This window comes from Saccostrea cucullata, unplaced genomic scaffold (assembly GCF_032062105.1).
Source record: "Saccostrea cucullata isolate Sc308-1 unplaced genomic scaffold, CSIRO_AGI_Scuc_v1 ctg236, whole genome shotgun sequence".
NCBI lineage: Eukaryota > Metazoa > Mollusca > Bivalvia > Ostreida > Ostreidae > Saccostrea > Saccostrea cuccullata.
The window spans coordinates 448,216-474,138 of NW_026932733.1; the positions used below are offsets into that span (position 1 = coordinate 448,216).

At 31.8% G+C, this 25,923-nt stretch overlaps 1 protein-coding gene across 1 annotated transcript in view; it reads left to right on the top strand.

Annotated features, from left to right (window-relative positions):
• The window catches only part of LOC134235975 (uncharacterized), an 85,807-nt gene that overhangs the window by 24,804 nt on the left and 35,080 nt on the right, over nucleotides 1–25,923 (top strand). The window contains exon 2 of the mRNA XM_062718155.1: nucleotides 19,662–19,850. Coding sequence (XP_062574139.1) covers nucleotides 19,662–19,850 — 189 coding nt within the window. The remainder of the gene's footprint in view (nucleotides 1–19,661; nucleotides 19,851–25,923) is intronic.

Here is a 25,923-nt window from a genome sequence, read left to right on the forward strand (position 1 = left end):
GATGTAACAAAATCACGCGATTTCTATCAACTCAAAAGAGCGGAAATTTGCACTGCTCTTCGTTGTTGAGTTTAAGAAGAAATGACGTGCTATCTGTCCTCCTTTTGTGATTAAGTTGACACAGTTTTGCTTGTAGTCCAATCTAAAGAGACCTTGTCTATTTTTGTATGCTAAAGAATCATGCAGTACTGTTAATTTTCACTTTGCATTGTCAAGCACTATTGACATATTAATAACAGTATGTCATTTTTCCCTTGTGCATATTAAGTATTATTTAAAACATGGCAAATCTACTTTGTTTTCCCACTAAAAATATATCGAAGAATGCCGATGACATAATCAACATAATCATCAATCTGCATATCAAGTCACTTCGCTATGTAAAGCCTGCTGTATACTAGCAAAGAGCTAATGAACATATTAAGATGAATGTTCATTTTAAATAAACAAAGATACAAAAACGTTTTCCGCTTAAAAATTAAGATTTATCTGAAGAAATTTAGATTTCAAGAATGTGTATTGATACATATTCATTTCTATGCGACGAATTGCTCCAGGGTTTACAAAACATTGTAACTTTTCCCTGATGTGGTGAAAAAGAATTCGAAAAATCAATTCCCGTATGTAAACTTCATGTGTCTTCTCAGTGAGAATCTAAGATATTAGCTGCCTCGTATAACGGTGTTTACTTCCATTGAACCTAATAAAATCAGTTTTATTTTCCTGTTCATTCAGTGGATTCTTTACTACCAGTTGCATTGAGTGTTTTGAATTGAATTGTGACAGAATGTGTATCAATCTTTAAAGACTTGCACAGTTCTATCGTATCATAGAACAAAGAATAGATTCATTGCTCCCTTTCAGTAAAATGATTTAAACTGCGATCATTGTTTCATTATTAAATTGTCGAATATAATTTCTCAATTAAAAACAAAGACCTTACAATTCGTATGAAACACATCAGCCAAAACACGATCGATTGAAAGATCAATCAAAGTCAATAAGACGACCATAGAGTTTACGAAATGCTTACTTTAAACGAAGGTGTTGGTACTCCCGTAATGCCAACTTAGGTGCCAATAGCCTTGTTTCGGTTAGATTTGATCTATCTCAGAGCATGGGCTTGGTTATTGAAAGTCGGAAAGAAAACATCACTTACAGGTGATTTCTATATTACTGAGTATAAGAAATTTTGATGATGGAAAAATTTACGTCATCTCATCTGTATTACAGTTTAATTGTTAAGAAGCCCTTATCCTCTAAGTAATTATCATTAATGGATAAAAGCCGGAAAAAGACCTGAGTTTATATCACTTCAGTTCTATACATCATTTAGCACTTAATTTTTTCCACATTTATTGTGTTTAATCTCTTCATCTCATACCTGATTTTTCCATGATGATATCAAAAGGCATCATGATGAGGAGTTGTGTATCATGAAATTTTTTTTTGTAATATGTAAAATGCATTTAAATTGTTAAAATAAAAACATTTGCTGCTTTGAAACATTTTGATTAAAAATAAATAGAAGGTCACAGCAAGTGTTTTCTTCTTTGTATGCAGTTGTTTTTGAATAATCTGCTTTATAGGAATATAGAATAGGTCGGCTTATAAAAAAGCATATTGTTTAAAAAAGTTTGATGAAAGAATTTATCCCATGGCTATATATAAACACAACAGCAAAATACCAGCTTCAGAGTACTTTTAATGATTTATATAAAATTGAATGTGTTGTTAGCACTTTAAAAGTTTTAAAATACTTTTGTGAGGAGTAAAGCTAGGTACTTCTTTATTAATTCTAAAAATAAACAAAAAAAAATGGTAATCTGCATTGCGAGTTGGACATGATGATGACACATTGCTGCTTACATGTAGAGAGACGATACATTTTGACATGAAATCATGTCAGTGATGCATATTGGTTAAAAAAACCCGAAAAATAGTAATTTACCGGATACTAATATAACACAACCAAAAATATCAACAGAGCACTTTAATAATTTATATAAGATTAATTGTTTACTTTAAAGTTTTAATACCAAAAAAAAATATTAATCTCATAAATATTCAAATTTGCACATGAGAAAACAATTACAGGCTACTCAGAGGTTAAGTTACTTTGAAATGTAAATCACATCCTCGTGATTAAGTTGAATGCGTTATGCCAAAGGAAATGTTCGATTGATTCTCTTCACACAGGAGAGACTTCTATACATTTCCCGATGTTAATAAGCCATTGATTTTAAAATTGAAGAATAATTTTTGAATCTCATGGAGGGAGTGGAGACTTCTTTTTGTATCTGCTTTGGGCGAATTGATATGACCACAATTAGATAAAAGAACTTATCAATTACCAATTCTCTTGCCTAATTGTTAATTTGACAGAAGAGAATCGGAACTAATTGCGTCAGACTCCAGCTCTAAACCGGAATTATCTCTTGTACAAGGGAAAAATTCACCTTTACCGTAATAGGAAAATGCTTGATTGAAAGCGTGACACATGCTTGCTTTTACCTTTTTCTGTGTATATGTATTAGAGAAAGGGGAAATAAAAATAACCACAGTACCATTTTTTTCGCGATTCCACGAAAAAATCTTGCTTTCCCGCTGAAAAAAAAAAATACTGCAATTCTGCGACAATATTTTTTTTTTCTTTTCTGTGACTTATTTTAACATACACTTCTATTTTCCGGGTAAAAAAAAAATCTTTCTTGCAACAGTTGCAATTGTATCTTTGCATACTTTTCCTTGTAGCATCGCTATGAAATATCACCATTATTTTCCATATTGACTTTATACTGTAGGTGTAACCATTGGGCAGTACGGTTATCATAAGTTGTGTCAAACAAAATAACTTCACGATTTCATAATTCTATCACCAACCAATATGAACTGAAATTTATTCAATTTCTAACCATTTGATTCATGAGTTCATACTTTGTACCACCGACTAGAATCATCTGAGAAATACAGGAAAATATAGACAACTCTAAGTAAATGTTTGATATCAATTTAAATTACAGAAAGGATTAAAAAATGGGATATAGCTCAGCTTATAATGCAATCGCGGAAAACATTATGAAGTAGTCTTTGAAAAATATACAGGCTGAAATAAACGCATGCAAGAGCAGGGCACATTAAAATATACAAATTTTCTTAAAGTATGGATAAAGTATTATAGCAATGTTTGGTAAAGTAACTCACAATTCTTGTGAAATTTGATGCGTTTGAATATTTTTTTTTTACATTACATGTAAATTCAACAAAATAACCCTTTACAAATCAATTAAATGAATTAGGTGCCTGGATGCACTAGTGAGTCTAAAGCAACATTTATTTTTTTTTTAATTTAAAAAAATGCACTCGTGACTTCTCGTGGGTATTTCGAAAATAATCAATCAATGGGAAATAGGAAGAGAGACATATTAACCTAGTATTAATTCCGGACATACACCCACAATTCCTTGTGGCATCGCGGGTGCCTGTAAACCGCCTTGTCTGTCGGTGACAAATTGTGGGTGATATGCTGCTGAGAGTGTTATAGCAAATTACCAATATATCTCTCACAATATCATAGCGAAATTCTAATCTTGGGTAGCGAATAACAATTAAAACGTGTTCACATCATGTATTGATGTATGTATGTTTTATTACGGCCTTCCAGAAAGTTATATATCAGCAAGGTTATCAACTGCACAATTTTAGTGACAGTATTCTGTTTTTCAAATGAAATTGTTCTTTAAAATCAACCAATCTTGTGAATAAAAAAAGGCAATGGGGATGTTGTCCCTTCCTTTAAATACTGTTTAATTCAAAAGATGGAAACCATCCTTTTCAAGTTTCTATGGACGGATAGCTTCATTAGAGAAATATATGGAGATAATGAACAGTATATTTAAAATACGACCTATAAAACATGAGAGATGGGATCAGATGCCTTGGGAGAGTAAGTATACCTTGCTGACCGGTCACATTCGCCGTATATTCATGAAATATAATAGTTGTTTAATAAAAGAGTCATTTTAAAGTTTCAAACATAATCAAGAAATGTATAAATTTATAAGCTGTTATAGAGCATTACTTTTAATAAATCACCGATGCATAAAACATCAATATAAATGTGCCAATTTTTACATTCTAAAAATTTGAGAAATTGGGTCCAAGAGCTTCTGATGGTAGCCATCTTTTTGCAACGTTCTATAATTTTATATAGATGGGCAGGTATAATTAATTTATTATACCCTCTGCTTGAAAAATGGGAGGGTATATAGTGATCGGGATGTCCGTCCGTCTGTTACGCTTTGGTGTATCTGTCTTATCCGGAACTCTTCTTATACCACTGAATGAAATTTACTGAGACTTTTACAGAATCTTTGTCACAAAGTGTCATTGTGCATATTCTATTTTACTTTTTAATGGTGCAGACACATATTTAGGCTTCCCAGAGCAAAACATGGACACAGCCATTCTTTCTATGATATTGAAGGATACCAACCTCATATCCGCAACTCCTCTTATGATATTTTCAAAGATTTCTGAATACACAATGTCATTGTGCACCTCATACTTCACTTTTTGAGCTGACGCTTATTTTGGGTCTCAAAAAGCAAAACATGGACTTTGCCATTAAACCCATATGGAAGGCGGGGTTACCATTTAATGAGCTCATTGTTCACAGTACCTCTAGTTGTTCTATAAAATACATGTATATCATACAGCATTAATTATCACTATTATTATTAAAATCAAATTTAACTTTTCATCTTCAGAACTAAACGTATGTAATATTTGCAACATCCTATCATTTAAAGGTTGTGTTGCCTATTATTATCTAATTTAATGATAAATGTAACAATTCTAATAAATAATATACAGCCTTGGCTAGGCGAGCATTAAAGAAAACTGTTAGCTGTATCAAAATATTGTTCACAGAGAAACAATCTTAAATCGAATAAATAAGTGTAATATTCTAAGCTAAAAATCCCCTGCATTCGTTATAGGTACAGCTGAAATCCCCTGTATTTATTAGGCGACACTTGTCTCATCCCGTGGCATACATTGATCGTCATGCAAGGTGTCCGATTCTACGTTAATTGTAGTTAAAATCCTCAGGGACCATAGGGTGTGCATAAACCATTACGTGAATCAATGAATGTCACACGTCCCTAGGGAAGGATTATATATGATGCCAGTCAGGTTTTGCATTTTTGTTAGCAAATATGCTGTGGAAATGTACGCTTCTGTTGATTTACGTCGAATCATTTCGACCATCCATGGGTTCACAGTGTACACAGGTCTGCAGTACTTGATCACTGTATATGATACATTTTATATTTTAACAGTATCATAATAAGGTGTTACAGATTCACATCAATATATTTCCAGTCTCAGAAAATGCGAATTAAAAGGACAATATTTGATGAAAGTAAAATTTACCCCCAGAAAAGCTTTGTGATTTATTAGAATAAAGTCCTTGTTTTGAGGTTGAGAAACAGTCTTTCGAGGTTTAAGTACAATTTACATTAAACAGAGATATGACCGAGGCAGAAAAGTATAACACTGATCATATCTCCTCGTGTGACACAACAGACATGCCAGATACGGAATTTTCATGTGAATAGATGTTTGTGGATGACATTGTTTTACTTTTCGATTATCCTAATGGACAAAAAATGATTGGTGTTTGTTATGGTTAGGAAATGGCCTGCATGTATAACGTTTTGGGGATTTCTGGACTAATTAATCTTTTTTTTTCATTTATTCTCATACTCAGAAATAGGGAGGAAATGTGTGTTAAGGTTTTTGAAATCACCGAAAACCGTGTATTTCATTTACGTGACCCGTTTTTATGTAATTGATATTTTTAGGTAGAGAAATGTAATGCTACTGAAATATTGGATATTCACAGAGGAGATGCAATAGAAAAAATAAATCTAGATTATCTTAGAATATATTTCAGCCACTGAGTTCTATAACGAACTTGGTCTTTAAAGCTTTTAATTAAAATAAATCGCTTTATAAAACTTTGCTTCAAAGCATTTGAATCAGTGAATTATGTAAGATAAATATTTACCTCTAGGCTTAGCTTGAACAAAAGTTGACCTTGTGAAGAATATAATAAGCTTCTATTCTGCTTTCATTAGAGTTGGGAGAAGTATGGTATTACCAAAATATCCTAATAAATATTACAGACAAAAAATCTTATTTTTCCCTAATCTGTAGATAACCTTTTTTCAACGAAAATATGGTGTCAATTTTCCATCATCGTTAAAATGGTTGTAACATAGACATTCAAGAAATAAACTGTGTTTTCAGTCTCCGTTATTAATGAAACTAATTTTAGCCACTTTAATAGTTTGCAAAATATTGACTACTTGCACATTTGTAATGAAAAAAGTAACAATAACGCAGAGTGAACGATCTCAAAAAAACCTACACACAATACAAATCTGTAAACGGGGAATAAAACACGTTTCCCAAAAAATTCTTGTGGTGGGTTAGGTGCTTTAGGGGAGAAAGCATCCTCTATCGTCCGATTGCTCCTTTTTGGAGCCCTATTAATTGATCAGTTTATCAGATTTATCCATAGTCACATTTAGTATGAGAACAAAGATCTAACAATAAGTATGACATGTATCAGTCAAAATACGATTCACTGATATGAACATGTATTTTCTATAAAGGTCAGTATAACCACCATGGAATTTTCGAAATGCAGGTTATAAACGAGTGTGTTTAAATCCCTGTTATATAAATCGTTCTTAAAGCAAGCTTTTAAGTATCGAAAAGTTTGAAGACATAAACATCTTAAGCAAGTTATATCATTTACTACCTAAGGATAAGGAATATTGACGATAGAAAATCTAAAGCCTTTTCATTTGTCAAACAGTTAGTTGTAAGTGTGCATTTATTTTCTATGGTCAGTAAATCATCCAAATATGAAATAGATGTGACAGACTAGTTGCTGTCTTTTATAATATAAAAACAGGTTGGCCAAAAAATGAGCAATTGTTTTCTTCTCGGAATTCCAACAGTTTTCATAGAAAAAGGATTTCCAAAGACTAAAAAAGATGAAAACTATAACTTTCTTTTACTATCAATTTAAGAGTACTTTTGTGTAAAAGCTGAGTAATATTTTTTCCAAAGTAATTCTTATTTACACAGATTATTAAGAAATATGTTTTGTATAAAAAGATGAATATTTACATACTGACAGCAATCACACAAAAAGATTGTTTTTGAAGCATTGAATGTTAACATAAATAATACAACGTGTGCATATTGATAGAATTATGAAAAATGGCGTGATATTTTCCAAGTAAAGGGTACAAATTATTGTTACTTCTAAAATATATTTATAAAAGTATACCCATATGAAAGAACGTGTTCCAATGATAAAAGTACAACGCTCTGTGACGACATTAAATTCGCTCTAGAGTGGATAATATTTTCTTGCCTTCACGAAGAGCAATATACTTATTAAAGCCAGAACATATTGGAAGATATTGGACATTACAACAGTCATCGAGTAGGAGATAGTCACATTTAGAAAAAAAATATTCTTCCGGAGGTTAATTACTGAATTGAGAGACGGCATAGTACATAGTTCAAGTGCAAGAACTCCAAATCAAGGTATTGAGAAGGTTAACAGTTAAAAGAACATGACATCCTGAGGAAAAGGCGAAATTATTTGATCTTTCAGCTTGCTTGCATGGCAATTAAACTACTAATTGAAAAAAAAAAACAGTTTTTTTTCTTCATATGGAAACTTTTTTGGTGTAAAAATAAAAAAAAAAAAAACTCTTATAAGCATCTCATTTTCCAATTAACTTAAGTTCATGATTCTTTTGAGTCTAAAATGATAATGCTATTTTTAAACAACAAAGCTTCTAGTTTCTTTGGTAGAAACTACTAGTATGTTGAAAATAAATGATGTGAAGAAAATGGCTATCGATCTTGATCAGAGTCTTTGTTCCCACGATAAATATCTATATAAAGTAAGTGGAGTATAATATAAAAGGTAAATATAACATTGTTTAGTCTCAGAAATCCAGTTAAGAATACAAATAATGAATAGGGTAAAAACACGACCTCTGTAAACTCTACGGTGGGGTCAGGTGCAAAGGTGAAGTAAGCAGCCCTTGTCGACCGTAACACCCACCGTGATTTCTCTACATAGAGACATCATTTGGAAGACATGAATATTATTACCGGCGCTAGTGGAATAACAGTACATAGAAAAGAAAAGTTGAGAATTGAAAAAAAAAAAAGCTGAAGTCATCTTGTTCTCAATTATCAGCTAAATGATTAAAATCCATTTTGATGGAGAGAGACAACCTATAATATTTTATTAAAATTTTGTTAAGTACCAAAATATTGTACACAAAAAAAAACACATGAGGAAAATTTTCAACAGAGAGACACATAGTCCAATGAACTGCATCACCTGGCACATAAAAAAATTTCATTTATATATTTATCAAACTAAATCTTTATTAAAAATAAATATAAAAATAACATGAAAAAGTAAGAAATTGAAGAAATATGACAAAAATGAGTGTTTCTGTATTTTTTTTAATCGATGTACTGTTGAGGAGCCGGCATTTTTACCGTGTAACGTGTGTTTTTCAAGCTCCACGGACCTATTAAGAGATTGTTGCACTCTCAATCCCTGAAATCCTAGAAACCACCATTTTACATAATGGGACATTGGCATGTCATCAGCGCATAAACGATTACACTAGTTTTCACAAATAAAGAATTACAGGCCCATTTACTTCTCCAGTTTATTGGCAATAGTAAAGGAACGTCTAGCACGCAAGGCTTTCCCTTACCTTCATTGATTAAAGTGCACGTTTTTATTTTCCTGAGGATACAAATAAACCTGTAACGAGTTTTTTCTGGAGAGTTTTTCTTGAAAATTTTAATCCAAACAAGCAAGATGACATGTAGATTAAATTGTTAGAGGGAGAGTAAATTACTGCTTTGTCATACTCCCATAAATAATTGAAGGAAGAGTTTCTCAGGAGTACTGAACAGCAATATATTAAAAAATATATATATTAACAAGATGTGGGAGCTCCAAAGTTCTTTTTGAAAGTTTATAATAACAAAATTTTACCAAAATCAATAGCATCAAAACTTAATCTTTTAACAAATTTAACAATTCCCTAAAATCAAATAAAGTCCGGGCTTTTTTTTTACTTTATAGACAAATTTTAAAATAAAATTTGAACTCCAAAATTTAACTTATTCAAAGTCATCTATAAAAAAAAAATAATTTATTAAAAGCATTCCGATTCCATGACTAGTATTTCGAAGTTGATAGTAAAAGATTCTTGAATTCCTGATTGACATTATATTTGTAGTGTCTGGAGATCAAGTATACAAACAATATGTTAGAGTTCCCGTGGATGATTAGGAAGCTCTTTACATAATTATCTTTATATAATTCATATGAAGTATAAATTATTTTTTGAACATTTAAGTTAATACGCCTCTTGGCAACAATCTTTTTAATAAACATGATAATTTCGAACTTTTTATTTGATTTATTGGAACCTACAAAAATAGTCCCAATAACCATTACATCTGAGATAGATTATCCTTCATTCAGCATTTTTATCCAAGGATACTTTTTTTTCTTTTTTGATTCAGCAAGCATTGAAAAATAAAAAAAAATGTATACAAATTTCACATATTAAGTATACTTGATAAATAACTTATATTTATTGCTTTTTTCGTTAATTATATTTTCACAAAAAATCGTTCTCAAAATGTTTACACATATGATAGGATTGTTTTGCTTCGTAAAATAGACTAGAAAACTGAGCCAAGGATTCGAAAAATAAGAAATTAAAAAAAATTCAATCTATTAAAATAACAACACTTAAATATCTGTAATATTTCAATTACCAATGTTTCAGACTTTATATAAAATCTAATTTTCAACAATTTCACAAGTGTTGAAGTCAGCTGTGCATAAAATGCCATGCATTACCCTATCTATATTGGATTCCGAAACGTCTTGGCCTTTTGCAAAATTATTTTGTTAAAAAACATTTTGATTTTACACAAAAGTACTCTGAAGTTCACGACAAAAAGACTCTCATTGACAACATCTATGGGGTTTTGGACACCTGTTATTTTCAGTCTTATTTTTGTATCTATACGAAGCCGAAGTTGTCCAACATCTTATTCGTGAAGAGAAGAAGCACTTGCTGTGGCCTTCAACTCGACAATAAGATATATCGACGACGTATTGTCAATTAACATTGGTTATTTCCATTCTTATGTCTATACAATATATCCCGGTGAGCTTGAGCTAAAAGATACCGTAGAGTCTGACACAACTGTTTCATATTTGGACATTTTTTTCTTGAAAAAGACGTTAATGATAATCTTATATATAGCTAAGCTCTATGAAAAACTTGATGAATTTAACTTTCCAATGGTTTAACTTACTTATGCAGCAATATACCTTCATTACCTGCATACAGTGTTTATATATCTCAGTTAGTTCGATACGCAAGAGCATGCTCTACGTTTGTACAATTTCTAAAACGAGGTATATTATTGACAAACAAGTTGATGAAACAAGAATATCAGCAGTCTCATTTAAAGTCATAATTTCGTAAGTTCTATGGTCAAAACAAAAATCCTTACAAATAAAGATACTTAGCGGGTTCCAGTAAATGTTCTATCAAGCCTCTTTCTTTCCTCCTCACTCAAATGTTAACAGTAGTGAAGGAGAAACTTCAAGAGTGCTGTGCAACAGTTACTATGTGTTCGAGAAGTGGTGTAAATCAGCTGTGGATACTTCAAGGTTCCTAGGAACTTTCTGAAAATTGAAATAACAAAATTTTACCAATATCAACAACATAAAAACTTACCACTTTTCAACTTTATATACAACTTTTCCTCGTGATAAATTGAAATCCAGGTTTTTTGATATCATTGACAGCTCCTTTTTCAATAAAAAAGGAACTCGTAAATTTACTTACCTTGTTATTGGTCATTTACAACATTATTTTGTTAAAAATCATGCTGATTGTACAAACTATTACTCTGAAGTTAAAAAGACGCTTCAATTTCTGATTGACAATATCTATGTGGTTTTTGGAGACCATGTCTTTCCAACAATCTATTGATTTCCATGGATACCAGTTGCGACTTGTTATTATCAGACAATATTTTGTATCCAGCAAAAGTTGTTCAAAATCTTATAAGTGAAAAGAAATAGTAATTGTTGTGGCCTTCAAGTCGACATTTGAATTTATCGACGACGAATTCTCAATTAGCAATGGTTATTTCCGTTCTTATTTTGATACGATAAAATCCCAGTGAACTTCCCTTTTTTATCTGCATACGGGGTTTATATCTCTCAATTGATTCGGTTACATCGTTAGACCACTATTTTTCACTGAATTGTCGTTTGATTTTCCCGCTATTTTACGATCATGAGAAGGAACACACGGCGGGTGTGACCGGTCGGGTCGGGAGGGGATGCTCACTTCTCCGTGGCACCTGATCCACCTCTGATTTTTTGGAAGTCGGTCTTTGCTCTGCTCCTGATTTGTATTGTTTGTATGAACTTTTGAGCGCTATTACTTTTCATTATCTCCTTCTAATAAATGCCCGGTAAAGAGGTTTAGAAATTATGGTTACCTTTCCTTTTAAAGAAGTTTCACTTCAATGTGAGCTTAAAAATATACATATTTTGCTCAACAAAACAAAGCAAAAGCCTATTCTTCTTTTAAGCCACTTTTATGTCAGGAAGTCAGTACTTTCATTTGTATTAAAAACCCGAACAACCCAGATTTCCTTTCCTTTTTTTTTTACAGAAAAATAATTTTCATGGCAGATTTTTTTTTTCACAGAAATGTTTTAATCATCATAATTTGAAATTTTTCAATAGGTAGATCTTTGTTCTAAATTTAATTTATTTGCAAATTAAATTTGAATTTGACAATTTTGCACGCCTTAATAATCTATTTTCTTTGCATTTAATTTTGGTTTAATAAGTTGTCCCTACGGAAACATACGCTTTATCAACATGTTTAAGTTCTAAGCTAATCACTCTCAACAATTTGAAATTTATGATAATAACTCTCGAAAGAGCTGATTTATTAAGAATAAATTGGATTCAGAAATGGATCGTATTACGTAGCAATGATTAATATAGCACGATCTGAACTCAAGGACACTCACCTAAAAGGGAAAATATTCATTATAAAAGCAAACCCGATGTTGAAACAGCGGAAGCCAGTAGAGATTAAGGCCAATATGAAGAATTACACAATAGAATACGCGAAAAAAGAATGTCACCTCGGACAAGCCAAAGAGTTCATAATATCCATCACATTTCTGTAGCCGTAGTTTTGCCTGTTGAATTTTTTTAATTTGTAACATTGATTTAGAGATTGTTCATACTTAATAACCTGAAAATTTTACTGAGGTGATATACATATATAAAATCTGGGATTATTTTCAATTACACTTATGAAAGAGAACACCTGCTGTATTAGTATTAGAATTCTTGGAATATTGTGAATCATTTATAGTTTGGGTAAATCTTCTATGGTTACATAAAATTCAATGTCAACCACCGCTTAAAGCAAGGATAAATGTTCTAAGGTCTTAATTAAATTCAGAGATTATTATCGAACATCTATGCTAGAATTAATAAATCTGCTATAAAAATATAGATAAATTCTTGGAATATTCTTTAGCTTCCTTGATATTTGGAGAAATTTGCCATGATTATCAATATTTCGTAAATATGTCCCTGCTACATATACCTACTTAAAGCATTTTTCTGCTACTGTATAGTACAATTACATTGTATTTCCTACAATAAGAATGAAATTCAATACCAGTTACAGGCCGCTATAATACTATGTCTTTTTACAGGAACAGAGCAATTAATTTAAACAATAAAATGCTTTTCTTTGTTTATTATTACTGGAATTAACGGAAGCAGCTGTTGCAGAAAAAATACATAAACCGCGTAAGCGGGTTATGTAAATTTTTTCTGCAATTGCTGCGACCGTTAATTCCAGTAATAACAAACAAAGAAAGACATTTTATTGTTTATATTTATATCTGTTTAAATAATCATTTAAAGAAGGATTAAAAAGTTTAATTATTGTATTAATGATGCGAACGTCTTTATACGTTTCATTGATGGAACAGCCACTGATCAAGAAATCTGTACAGGCGGCATGCCTAATGTAGTTCATGCAGTGATTAATGCAATGAGTTTTCTTAAGAAATAAAGGAGAAAATATTCAGTGGATGTAAATATGTCAATATATCATCAGAAATATGATTGACTTGCTACAATTTTAAATGATCAACTACTCAATTCATATGTTAAATATAATGTTTTTCCTTTAAGACTGTATCATACCCATTATTTCTAGGCGTAGAGCTTGATAAACATTCGGGGAAAACAATGTTATGTAATATAATCACCAGCTGAGTCATGACTTATTGGATGTGATTTCTGTGAGCGGGGGAGTATCATTAATACTATTAGTATCTATTTATGTCATCTTGAGCTAATATTTATCACTGTGGTCATTCATCTGGTGCCGATATGAAAATAACCGATTTGTGCAATGAAATAATTCATGTATTTCGCATAATAACTATTTCAACTCTGTGTTCACTCGAATAAATTCGAACACTCCCAGTAAATATATTGCAATTGACAGCATATTTACGCCTCTTTTCCCGATCAAGTCGAATTAATTAATGTATCAAATTCTATCATCTATATTTACATATGAATATCACTTCAAAGTTGATTGGCTTAAGTTGACAGTACCAAATTTGTTAAACTAAATCAATATCTTATCCACACTATATAAGGTTATTGTCTTTAATTATCATTCAAGCTTTAAAAAATTATGATCAAACAGAAGGACCTTCGTCAAGACAAGATTTAGCATAATTACTCACACACACGCGTGCATAGAAAAGATTTTCTTTCAAGGTTAAGGGAAAAAAGAAGCAAGCAAGAATAAGCTTAAACTTCAATGCAATTTATTGATAAATGAAGAAAAAATAATGCAATCTAAGCAAGAATAAGCTTAAACTTCAATGCAATTTATTGATAAATGAAGAAAAAATAATGCAATCTATCTGAAAACGACAGGTCAGTAGGTATCCATAACTGATTTTGCCAATGTAAATGAATACAATGCACGTAAGGCTGTGCCTTTCAATAATAAAAACTGATGTCCCTTTCTGATTGTATCCTCTCCACCCCAACTAAAATTAGTCTGTATGGGCCTTCATAGTTATCGAAAAAGGAGAAATGGAAAATAAAATGGCGTTTGGTAAATTTATTTTTGGGTGTGATAATTCAAAAAAGAATGATTCATGGTATCTTACATCAGGCCAAGTTTTGCGGAGTTCATTAGATTGACACATACATGCTAAATAACCAAAAGGAAATGAATTGTTTGTTAACAGAGAAAAACCATTATGGTTTTTGTTCATATCAAGTGATTAAATCTATGTTGCAAAATGTTAGACTCTTTATTCATAGGTGGATCTTACATTGACTTTTTTAGTTTGCTTTTCACATCTAATGGTTACAAGGTGCGGAATACTAAAATGAGCCTAATTGCTGAAATAAAAACAAATTATTATAGCATATTTGAATAATATATTATATTTAAGGAAACGCTATCTAGATTACGGTATTAGATATGTCAGGGCATAAAAATAAATGGCCGAACAATTAGTATGAAAATATCTTTAGAATACGTCCCAATGATAGGCCGTGTTTGCAAACAGTGTCAAAATAACAATAATACAATTCGTCCTGTATCATCAACTTATTTATCAATAATTGTCTCGGTTTTAAAATTGGTCATTCTCGGGGCATTCTCTTTCGTACTAAATTAGCTTGAAGACATAAAACATCTATTTCCTGTGACACCTACTTAAAAAAAAGGAAGTTAACGAAAGAAAAGCTAAGGTCATCCCTTATATCATAAACCCGTAGTTAAGTTGACGGCCATTAATTGTCACAAACACTTCCAAATATATACAAGACCCCCCACGTTAAAAACAAACAAACAAACAAACAACATTAAGTAATAACATCGAAATCGATTCTAACAAATAATTTTATTATTTCTTTTGATTTAAGGATATATAATTTAAGGATATATAATTTTTTCTACTGGCTGGGAAATGTGTTTAGAGTCTGACAAAGGCCAACTAACAACTAAATTTCTTGACAAACGAGATGATATGAATTATTTCATCGTCAACGTTCCCTATTTATGTAGTAATATTCCGCTTTCATTTGCATATGGTGTTTACCGAATTAATCGATTCTAAAGAGCATGCTCGGAGTACGATCAAATTTTAAACTGAGGCCGTCTACTGACAGATAACTTGATGTTGCAGGGATTTAAACAACTTGTTATTGTCCACATATCGTAAATTATAGAAAATAACCCATCATTGGGTCGTATTTCAGCGGACTTGCTTCATAAAAAGTTTTACTTTGATTTTATATACTGAATTTGATTATGGAATGTTCCGTTTATCTGATCTATGTATAGGGCTTACGGCGGGTGTGGCTGGTCAACAAGGGATGCTTACTCTTACTAGTCACCTGATCCCAACTCTAGAATTATCGGGGATCCGTGTAAGGCTTTCTTCACACACTTAAAGTCTGTGAATTTCTTGTAAGTAGGAGAGTTATGGTCATCCTGAAAGTCATCGGGTTCACAGGTGCGTGAAATTCAATAGTACATAGGGTCCCAACATGTAGGTAGGTTAGTTAGAGAGCCGACAGGGTATGCCAAAGGTTCCGGGCTCGAGTCCCGATGGAGACTTAATTTTCTCACCACCTGTGACAACCCAAAGAATCATAGAGAGAAATGCATTCTGTTGACTGAGGAACTAACCAAATGTGGAAGCAACAAAGTTAAAAACCACAAACAGGTTAAAGAAGGCAGGAACTACAAAAATTGTTTAATGCAGATTGAAGAAAAAAAAAGCGTGGTCATTCAACAAAATTAACATATTCGTCGAAACAACTTAAACGTGTTCAATAAAATTTCAAAAATAGAAATGATGTGGGGTTAAACACAAGTAGAACATTTGTCAGACCTCGTCAAGGTCATTTTCTGATCATTTAAGTATACAAATCGGTATGACTTCTGGGAATCGCTAGGCAGAACATGACGTAACGGTAGACTGATCTATGAGTTGTTTACTACTGCTGTTCACTCTCCCCAGAGTTGCCCACTCAGGCTGTATATCGAATCGTAGCATATTGTCACCCTTCCCAGCACACTGTCACCTGTTCCAACAAATTACTATTCTCGTCTCTTCATTATTTAAAGCAAATTAAATCATGGTCATGTTTGTTTTGGAAGGAAAGCAAAATCCATTTCGCATTATGTATAAAAGGATAGTTCCTGACTTTGTGTAAAGATTCCGTAAACTCTTAAATAAAGTAATGTTTATAGAAGTTAGAACAATTTGTGGTAGAAATAATTTCAAAAGTTTTATACAAGGAAAACGATCAACCAAAAATTATTGGAGTTTTATGTGACTTGGAAAAGTACTAATATCCCGCATCATTGAAATAGGTAATGACTAAAGCAGTTTTAGGGTGAAGGTTTCTCAAGTGAAGAAAATGTCTTACTTCGTGAAAGAATTAAGTCGCCTTGAGGGATCAGGTGGTTTAAGAGTGTTTTATCATGTTTTTAATATCTAGATACATTGCACTTTTTGTGGAAAGTAATATCATTGAAATAATACAAAGCTACCAATGTAAAAAAAGAGAAAAATAATGAATGAAGAAACCCCCAGACTCTAATGTTTTAAGATCGAATATGTCATTGGAAGACAATACGCAGGAGACGCGTAGACTTGGTTTCTTCTGGAACATAATATTAGGTGACACTTTTTGTTTGACTCCAAGGACTTGTCTAGTGTGCAAAATCCACAAATACTGGCAGAGTAAGAATCAATATTTAGACGATTTAATGGAAAACACATTCTGCCACGTTAGTACCGGAGTCATTCATAAGTTTTCTAATGTCAAAATGTAAATGTCAGCAGATCTGGCAACAACGTAATTTAACCTGGAACTAAAAGGGGTAAGATAGAATTAGATTATTTATAAACTTATTTATAAAAAAGCTCCATAATGTAGTTTTTGCTTAAATCGAATTTTCATTAAAGATTTTTTAAAATAAAAAATGCTGATTCTTTTTTATGAACTGCACTTATGCTTTCAAACCAATTTACGCAGGGCAATATTTTGAGATTGGGTGAAACGATAGCTTGTAGTTTGAGATAAGTTGTCACGACAGTATGTAGTCTATGCACGTTATTTTAAAGAAAGGTGATGAAAAAATATTAAGACTGTGAACGTTCGCTTGAGATAGGGTGACATGATTGTATGTAGACTGTAGGCGTCAACTATAAAACGACTATTATTCGCGTCAACATTTATTCGCGATTCTTCGGTTCGAAATCAATCCGTGATGATTAGTTTTTGCGACTGAAATAATTTATTCTGCAATTACAAGGCAAAATAACTGATTCGCAGCGAATACACGGCGGGTGTGACCGGTCGGGAGGGGATGCTCACATCTCCATGGCACCTTATCCCACCTCTGATGTTTTGGATGTCCGTATTTTCTCTGCTCCTATTTTGTATTGTTTTATGGATTTTTGATCTTGAATACTGTTCGTTATCTCCATAAGTTTCATTTATGAGTTAAAAAAAAGGTTACGAAACTCACGGATATTTCTCGCACGCGAATAAAAGTTTACAGAGTTTTGTTTTTTTTAAATTAGGTGACACTACAGTTTATACACTGTGGACGTTATGTTGAGATCAGGTGACACCGAGTGTGTATACGACGTTATTTTGAGATCAGGTGACACCGAGTGTGAATATGACGTTATTTTGAGATCAGGTGTCACCAAGTGTGTATACGACGTCATTTTGAGATCAGGACAGCATTATTTTTGCAGTCGGAGATATGACGTTTCAATGGTGGCATTAAAATATTTAAAGAAAGTTACATCTTTTCGGCATCAAAATAGACAGAGTAATGAGCTTCTCAAATTCTAAGGCTTTGCATCTTCGTAACTTTATACTTTACACACATTTTTGAAACGAAGAACGTTGTCTTCACAAATCTACAAATCTAGAAATTAGCAGGTAAAAAAAAAATACAAATGGGAATATATTCTCCTCAGGAAAGGGATGCAAAGAAATTATCACTTGTTGATGAATAAGTTTTGTTTGATAATAAAAAAAATAGCCTCTATGTTAACTGTGCTTCTCAGTGGTGTAAGTGAAAAAGAGTTCGTGAAAATGAATTGATATTTTGTAGTATAAAATGAATGCCTGTATAATTCCTTTATCAATCTCTGCCTTGTTCGATTAATTGTTTACCAGCATGATTTCCTATATGTTGAATCAAGTCAAGGAATATGTTGTATGTTTTCTTTATACAGTGTTAATGTATAAGAATCAATAATTGAGAGACATTTTCATAGGCATAAAAGAATGACAACTCTAATGAAAGCCTAATCATTATTTCAGGTGCCAAAGAGTAGAGACAAGAAGTACGTATACTCTCTCTCTCTTTCTCTCTCTTTTTCTCTCTCTCTCTCTCTCTCTCGTGTGTGTGTGTCTGTGTGTTCAGAGAATGAGTCATGATAAAAAAAACACAATGTTATATCTAACATAATAACAAATTATCAATTAAAAATGTTTGGACCTTGTACATGGTCAGATTGAAACAGCTTTTTTTTCAATTGTTGGAAACCACTCTTTTTACCATAGATTCAAATCAGTCGCTTCTGTGATTTTCGGTTGAGGCCTCAAATAGAGAGATCACGTGAACATTTTAAGCAAAGATAATACAAGAAAAGATGCCTTGAGTGATATATATTTTTACCTGTTTTTGTTCTAAAAGATTAGAATGATAAATTTCTAATATATTAAGAAATTGTTAACTTTCTGGGATGTTCCAAGTTAAAGACCCTCTCTACACAAGTGCAAATTTTTTTTTGGACATTGAGAAAAATATATTTTACAAAGGAGTTAATATTGTGCTTATTTATTTTATTTTCACTATATGGTGCGTGGCATTTACCCCCGGGAAAAAAGTCCAAAGGCAACACAGTACCAGTGACTAGAAATCACTGTTAATTACTTCAATAGAGAAAATACATGTAAATAACACGTCCATATATTTATTTTGGTATTTTAAAATGTTAAGAATATTTGGATTAAATACAAATCGAGTAATATATTGTAAATTTCTATTTTTTAGAAGTTTGATATAAGGGCGGATCACTCTAACTGCAGAAAAATACCTTAGAATCAGAACTCTTTAGTGTGCAGTGTAGAGAGGGTTCTTAAACCATTCTGCCATCATCCTTATTAATCTTAACAACCTTTTGACACTTTAAATCCATAAAAACTGTGATAAATAAAAATATTTGCTGTTAAAAGGATTCCTTTTACTTATAAAAAGTTTGCTTAAGTTATTTTCAAGTTTTTGGATAAAAGTTTGTATCATCTGTCCTGTTAGACAAACATGCAGTACTATTTTGTTCAGCATCATCTATAATAAATGTATTTTTGGACCACCCAGGTTATCTAGGTAACGAAGTTTCATCTCTTTCAGTGGAGCCCTTAGAGTTGGCTGCTATGTTGACTGCCATTGTAAGTCTCGTGCTGTTTAGCGTGGGACTTCTCAGTTTCTGCTGCTGGAAGTTTCCCTCCATTAGAACCCGAACTTACTGGGACAAACAGACAAAGAAAATACTCAGATCAATGTATAGTAAGTAATGCTAAATCAGATTTAATATTTTAAAATGAAAATATAAAGTGTTATAAGATTAAAATCAAGACCCAGCTCAGATACATGGACCATTTCCGAAGGCGACATTTGACAGAGCGCATGTTATTTCATGTTCCTTTGCTCTTTCAACGAAATGCTTAATTGATGTTTTGGAAATCAATCTAACCAAAGCTAACAACAGCATGCAAATTGTGATTGCTTCAATAGTGAACACAAATAAAGCTGAAAAACAAAAGAATCTGGTTTTATTTCATCCAGACACTGTTTAGTATTTAACATTAATATCCCGAAAAGGGCCCTGTATAAACGTAGAAACTTTTGATTCAGCATGATGGGGTTTCCTTTTCTATTCACGACACAATAAGGCACAATTTGAATTATTTTGTTGAATATTATGATAAAAATTATCATTCAAGCTTATTGCAAAATGTGTCTGTGTGAGGAATGAACGAGAACTCTTCAAGGAATGATAATTCGTTTCAAGCACAGATTAACTAAATTTTTTGTGGCAAATAACACTTAACAGCGTATTTCAGATTATATAATGAGTAGATATAAAGAGTATACATGTACTAGAACGTTTAAGATTATTCTGTTTTTCATCAGTGCATTAAGTTGCACACAAGTACTCTGAAGTTGACATCAAAGAGATGCTTGAGTTTCTGATTGACAAAAATCTATGTAGTTTTTGGAGACCAGGTATTCCAACAATCTATTGGAGTTCCCATAGGTACTAATCGCGCTACGTTATAAGCAGACCTATTTTTATATTCATTTGAAGCAGAATTTTACAAAATCTTATGTGTGAAAAGAAGAAAACACTTGCTGTGGCCTTCAGCTTGACATTTAGATATATCGACGACGTATAGTCAATTAACAATGGTAATTTCCATACCTACGTCGATACGATATATCCTGTTGAGCTTGAGATAAAAGATACCACAGAGTCTGACACATCTGTTTCATACTTGGATATTTTACTTGAAAAAGACCTTAATGGTAATCTAACAACAAAACTATATGATAAACTTGATGACTTTAACTTTTCTATCGTCAACTTCCCTTCCTAATGCAGCAATATACCTTCATCACCTGCATACGGAGTATATATATCTCAGCTGATTCGATACGCAACAGCATGCTCGACGTATGAACAATTTCTAAAACGGGGTCAATTATTGACAAGCAAGTTGATGAAACAAGAATTTCAGAAGGCTCGTTTAAAGTCATCATTTCGTAAGTTCTATGGTCGATACAATGACCTTGTCAGCAAATACAATTTATCATGGAGTCAAATGCTGACTGACTTTTTTCATACTATTGTTAGTCCATTATTTATACACTGAATTGACAACGGATTTTTCCGTTATTTTCCAATCATGACAAGGAGCACACAACGGGTCCGGTGTGACGGGTCAGCAGGGGATGCTCATTCCTCCATGGCACCTGATCCCACCTCTGATGTTTCGGAGGTCCGTGTTTGCTCTGCTCCTATTTTGTATTGTTTTATGGACTTTGAAATTGAATACTGTTCGTTATCTCCATATCTTTCATAAAGAGGTAACGCTTACGTCAATATATTGTGAAAGTGATACCCGTATGTACAAACCATATGACCATATATCCAGTGGGCATCTATAAACATACATGGAAATAACAAACAGTATTGGAGCTCAAAAGTAAATTCAAACAATTCAAATCAGGAGCAGGATAAACACAGACCTCTTAAACATCAGAGGTGGTATCAGGTTAGCTGCAGGCCTGTATCATTAGAGTTGTATATTTTTAGTCTTTGACCATAACCATAGCAATAATATATATATAATATATATATATATATATATATATATATATATATATATATATATATATATATATATATATATATATATATATATATATATATATATATATATATATTTAAAACCAATAATGGTCAAACACTTAAGTATTTAAAACCATAATGATACAGTTCTGCAGCTAAGATTAGGTGCAATGAAAAAGTGACATCCCTAGGCCTTGTCAAACCCATTGTGCGCTCCTTGCCATGAAAAAAACGGGGGAAAGCCGTAGATGATTCAGTGTGTAAATAATTGCATAACAATTAGTTTGAAAAACGTCAGTCAGCATTTCACTTAATGATAGATGAAACACATGGAGACAACGAACAACAGCCAAGACCAAATGTCCATAAAAAAATACAAAATAGGAGCAGAGCAAACACGGACATCCAAAACATCATAGGTAGGATCAGATGCCATGGAGGAGTGAGATTTCCCTGCCGACCGGTCACCCACGCTGTGTACTCCTTGTCATGATCGGGAATAACGGAAAAAATCCGTCGTTAATTGTGTCTAAATAATGGACTAACAATTAGTATGAAAAAGTCAGTCAACATTTACTCAATGACAAATTGTATTAGCTGACACTTGGTCATTGTATCGACCATAGAACTTACGAAATGAAGACTTTAAACGAGACTGCTGAAATTCTTTTCATCAACTTGTTTGTCAATAAAATACCTCGTTTTAGAAAATGTTCATACGTAGAACATGCTCTTGTGTATCGAATCAATTGAGATATATACACTCCGTATTCAGGTGATGAAGGTACGGGGGTTATCCAAAAAGGCAATTACTTACCTTTTCTTTAAAATAGCCCGCGATGACAAGCATGTATGATAATATCTTAATATAGACCATAATTTAGTAAATATACAAAAATTAAAACAATACACACTACATTATGAATGTTATAGGAGTAAATACTATTTTATATGCAAGCATGAAAATTAATTTGGAAATTCTAATGAATCTTTGATGTAACGCTAATTACATGATAACGTCAAAAATATTAGGAAAAATAAAATCAAAATTGTCAATAATTTTCTGATAATATTTTCGAATATTCGATAGGAATCTTCGAATATATTAAAATATTTGATAAAAATAATACATTTGCATTATAAGATATATATTTTCACTCTCCTGTGAACCAGTGTACGTTTTATGTCATTTTGGAATAAAATTTCACGTAGAGTTTTGTGAATGCAAAGTAATTATCTTTTTTAATTTTTACAGAATATATGAAGAGCATTCATCCAAAATGTAATGAAAATTAATTTGTTTCTCGAAATTCTAATGAATCTTTAGTATGTTCCAAGTGATCGTCTTACCAAAGTCTACACCAATTACTCCTACAAATTTATTTTTCACGCTAAACAATTATCTACTGAAGAAAAATTAAAATCAATTAATTTTAGATAATTAATTTCCTGATAATTATTGTAATGATATATTCATAAACATAATATTTCTGTAAAACTGTGTCCTTACAACAATACAAACTGATTGTATGTACATGGCACTGCTATACCACTAATTAAATAATCAAAGAATATTTATTCTAATAGTTACACTCTTCACAGTAATCCAACAAGAGTGTCTTTTAATTTTTTAAAATCAAATCTTATTCCTAGTCAACGGTACGGACTTGATTCAATTTCAAATGAAACTTGCCAGATTTTTCTCTCTATTGATTGCTTGTATTCTTAAAATCCGAATATTCGAATCATATATTTATATTTGAATATCAACTCATCGAATGAATATTCGAATATTCATTGACATCCCTAAAAAAATATGGATTTTGAATTTTTATATCATGTTCTTTGACACGCGCTTATTTTCTATATCATGTCACACTGCTAAGTGAGAGCAATATCATTTATGTCTAGACCATAATTGATTTAACTATTACAACACATTCGGTACAGGTCACACCCGCAAAATTGACCCTCACCCCCCATCATAATGACCCGCGGCGTGTCATTGTTTTCACCCGCAAAATCGATCATCCCAATTTTTTGACCCAATATTAATAAAGCATATTTGTCTCAACAAGAAAGATCTGAAAATTCATCCTAAAATTTCCGATTTGTGTTTTATAAATCAGGATATGAATATTTTGTTTATTCAAGGCACACAGATTTCACGCTTGATCGCAGAATGACACACCTGTACAGGTATTATGCCTGGAGCATTTAGGGGATTAATTACGTAACCATTTGAAGGGGTATATGCATGGTGAACCACATAGATTTAGAGGTTAATTAAATATCATTTTATTAAAACAGATATTAATTAAATACAATGATATGATAAACATTGGGATTGTTTTTTGAAAACGAAAGTAAAAAAAAAAACGAAACTACAAAGCATAACTGATAACAGCTGATTTTATCAGCTCTTGTATATTGAAATAATTGCTAAGTGTAGTGGTAAAAAGAAAATGATAGTAATTAAGATAAAGCAAAAGAGTCTAAAGTGAAGTATATTAATCCAAAATGTAGTATTGTCTCGTGTTAATTTTTTAAATGGCTATGACAAGGGAATACCCACTTGTCAGTCACATCATGACTCTAATTATTTTAAGTTTTTGTTTAGGGTGTTAGGTATCCTTCATAATTTATTTTGTAGTATTTAATTGATTGATTCATTTATTAATAATAATTTTTTTTGTGTGTGTTTTAAAATTAATAATAGGAAATTATGTGGCACATATTTCTTATATACCACCACCCCATGCATCAGCAATTTTTCAATATTAATCTTTCAATGCAATGTCTAATTACAATTTTCTGATTGTGTAATATGTTGAAAATTAATGTAGAATCTAACAAATGTTTCCCAGAAGAAACTTTTAAAATTTTTAAAACTTTGCAAAAATTATTGAACAAAAAGTTCTGAATCTTTTTTGAAATATCAATTTTAAGTAACCTGTCCTAAGTAAAAATTAAGTCTGCAATTATAAAATATAACATATACATGCATGTGTTTGATTGTTTGCATTTATGCCTAAAAATTGGGAGCATTTTGTTACTCAAACTTCAACAAAAATGTTGCCGCGCGATGACCCAACATTTATTCTGAATGTTGTCTAGACCAGAATCAATTTTGATTGGCAATGCTATTAAAATCTGAAAACAATATACTCGATAATTTACGAGCGTCATCAATATAAATACCTCGTGTACACAGGCTGCACAGTCCAGTCCGACGGCGCAAGATTTATAAAAACGTCATGAATAAGGATACCCTATTTTCATTAAATAACAGTGATTTTACACTTCTTGTAGTGTCTTAAAAATTTTACAAATCCTTGAAAAATCGTATGTTTACATAAATTACAAATCAACAGGCAAAATATATTCCAATCATTTTAAGTTGTTTGAATTAATGTCTTGTGTCTGACGCTGGTTCAACCATATTAAACCATAATTATATGATTGTATTATGTCCTGTTCGGATGGCCGACGTCGCTGTTTCTGTCAATTTTGGAAACATACTTCTTGCGATTTTCGCGTAATATTCTCAGTGTCTATATAGTGCCTATATAGTAAGCGATACAAAAGGTATCAGAAAAATTATGATAACCACTATATTTGTGATATGTTTAATTTTTATTAAGCTTTGACTCGTTTTATAAAGAAAATAATCATTTTAATCACAACACTTTATTTAAAAGTTTATGACATTTTAAACCCTGGTCCGTGTGCACGTTCATGGCCGCGATTTTTTTTACAAAAATATTAAGTTCAAACAATAAAAACCAAACTATTCTGACTTGCATTTTCATAACTAATATTTTGGTATAAAATAATTACATTTTGGACCATTTATTTTGACAAAAACGCCAATGTCCACGAACTTTTTGGACAACCCTCTATATTGCTGCATTAGTAAGCAAAGTTGACGATAGTAAAGTTAAAATCATCACGTTTATCATAGAGCTTGGTTGTTAGATTACCATTAACGTCTTTTTCAAGTAAAATATCTAAATGTGAAACAGATTTGTCAGACTCTGTGGTATCTTTTATCTCAATTGCAAGCTCTCTATGATATATCGAATAGACATAAGAATGGAAATTACCATTGTTAATTGACAGTACGTCGTCGATATATCTAAATGTCGATTTGAAGGCCACAGCAAGTGTTTTCTTCTTTTCACGCATAAGATTTTGCACAAATTCTGCTTCATATGAATATAAAAA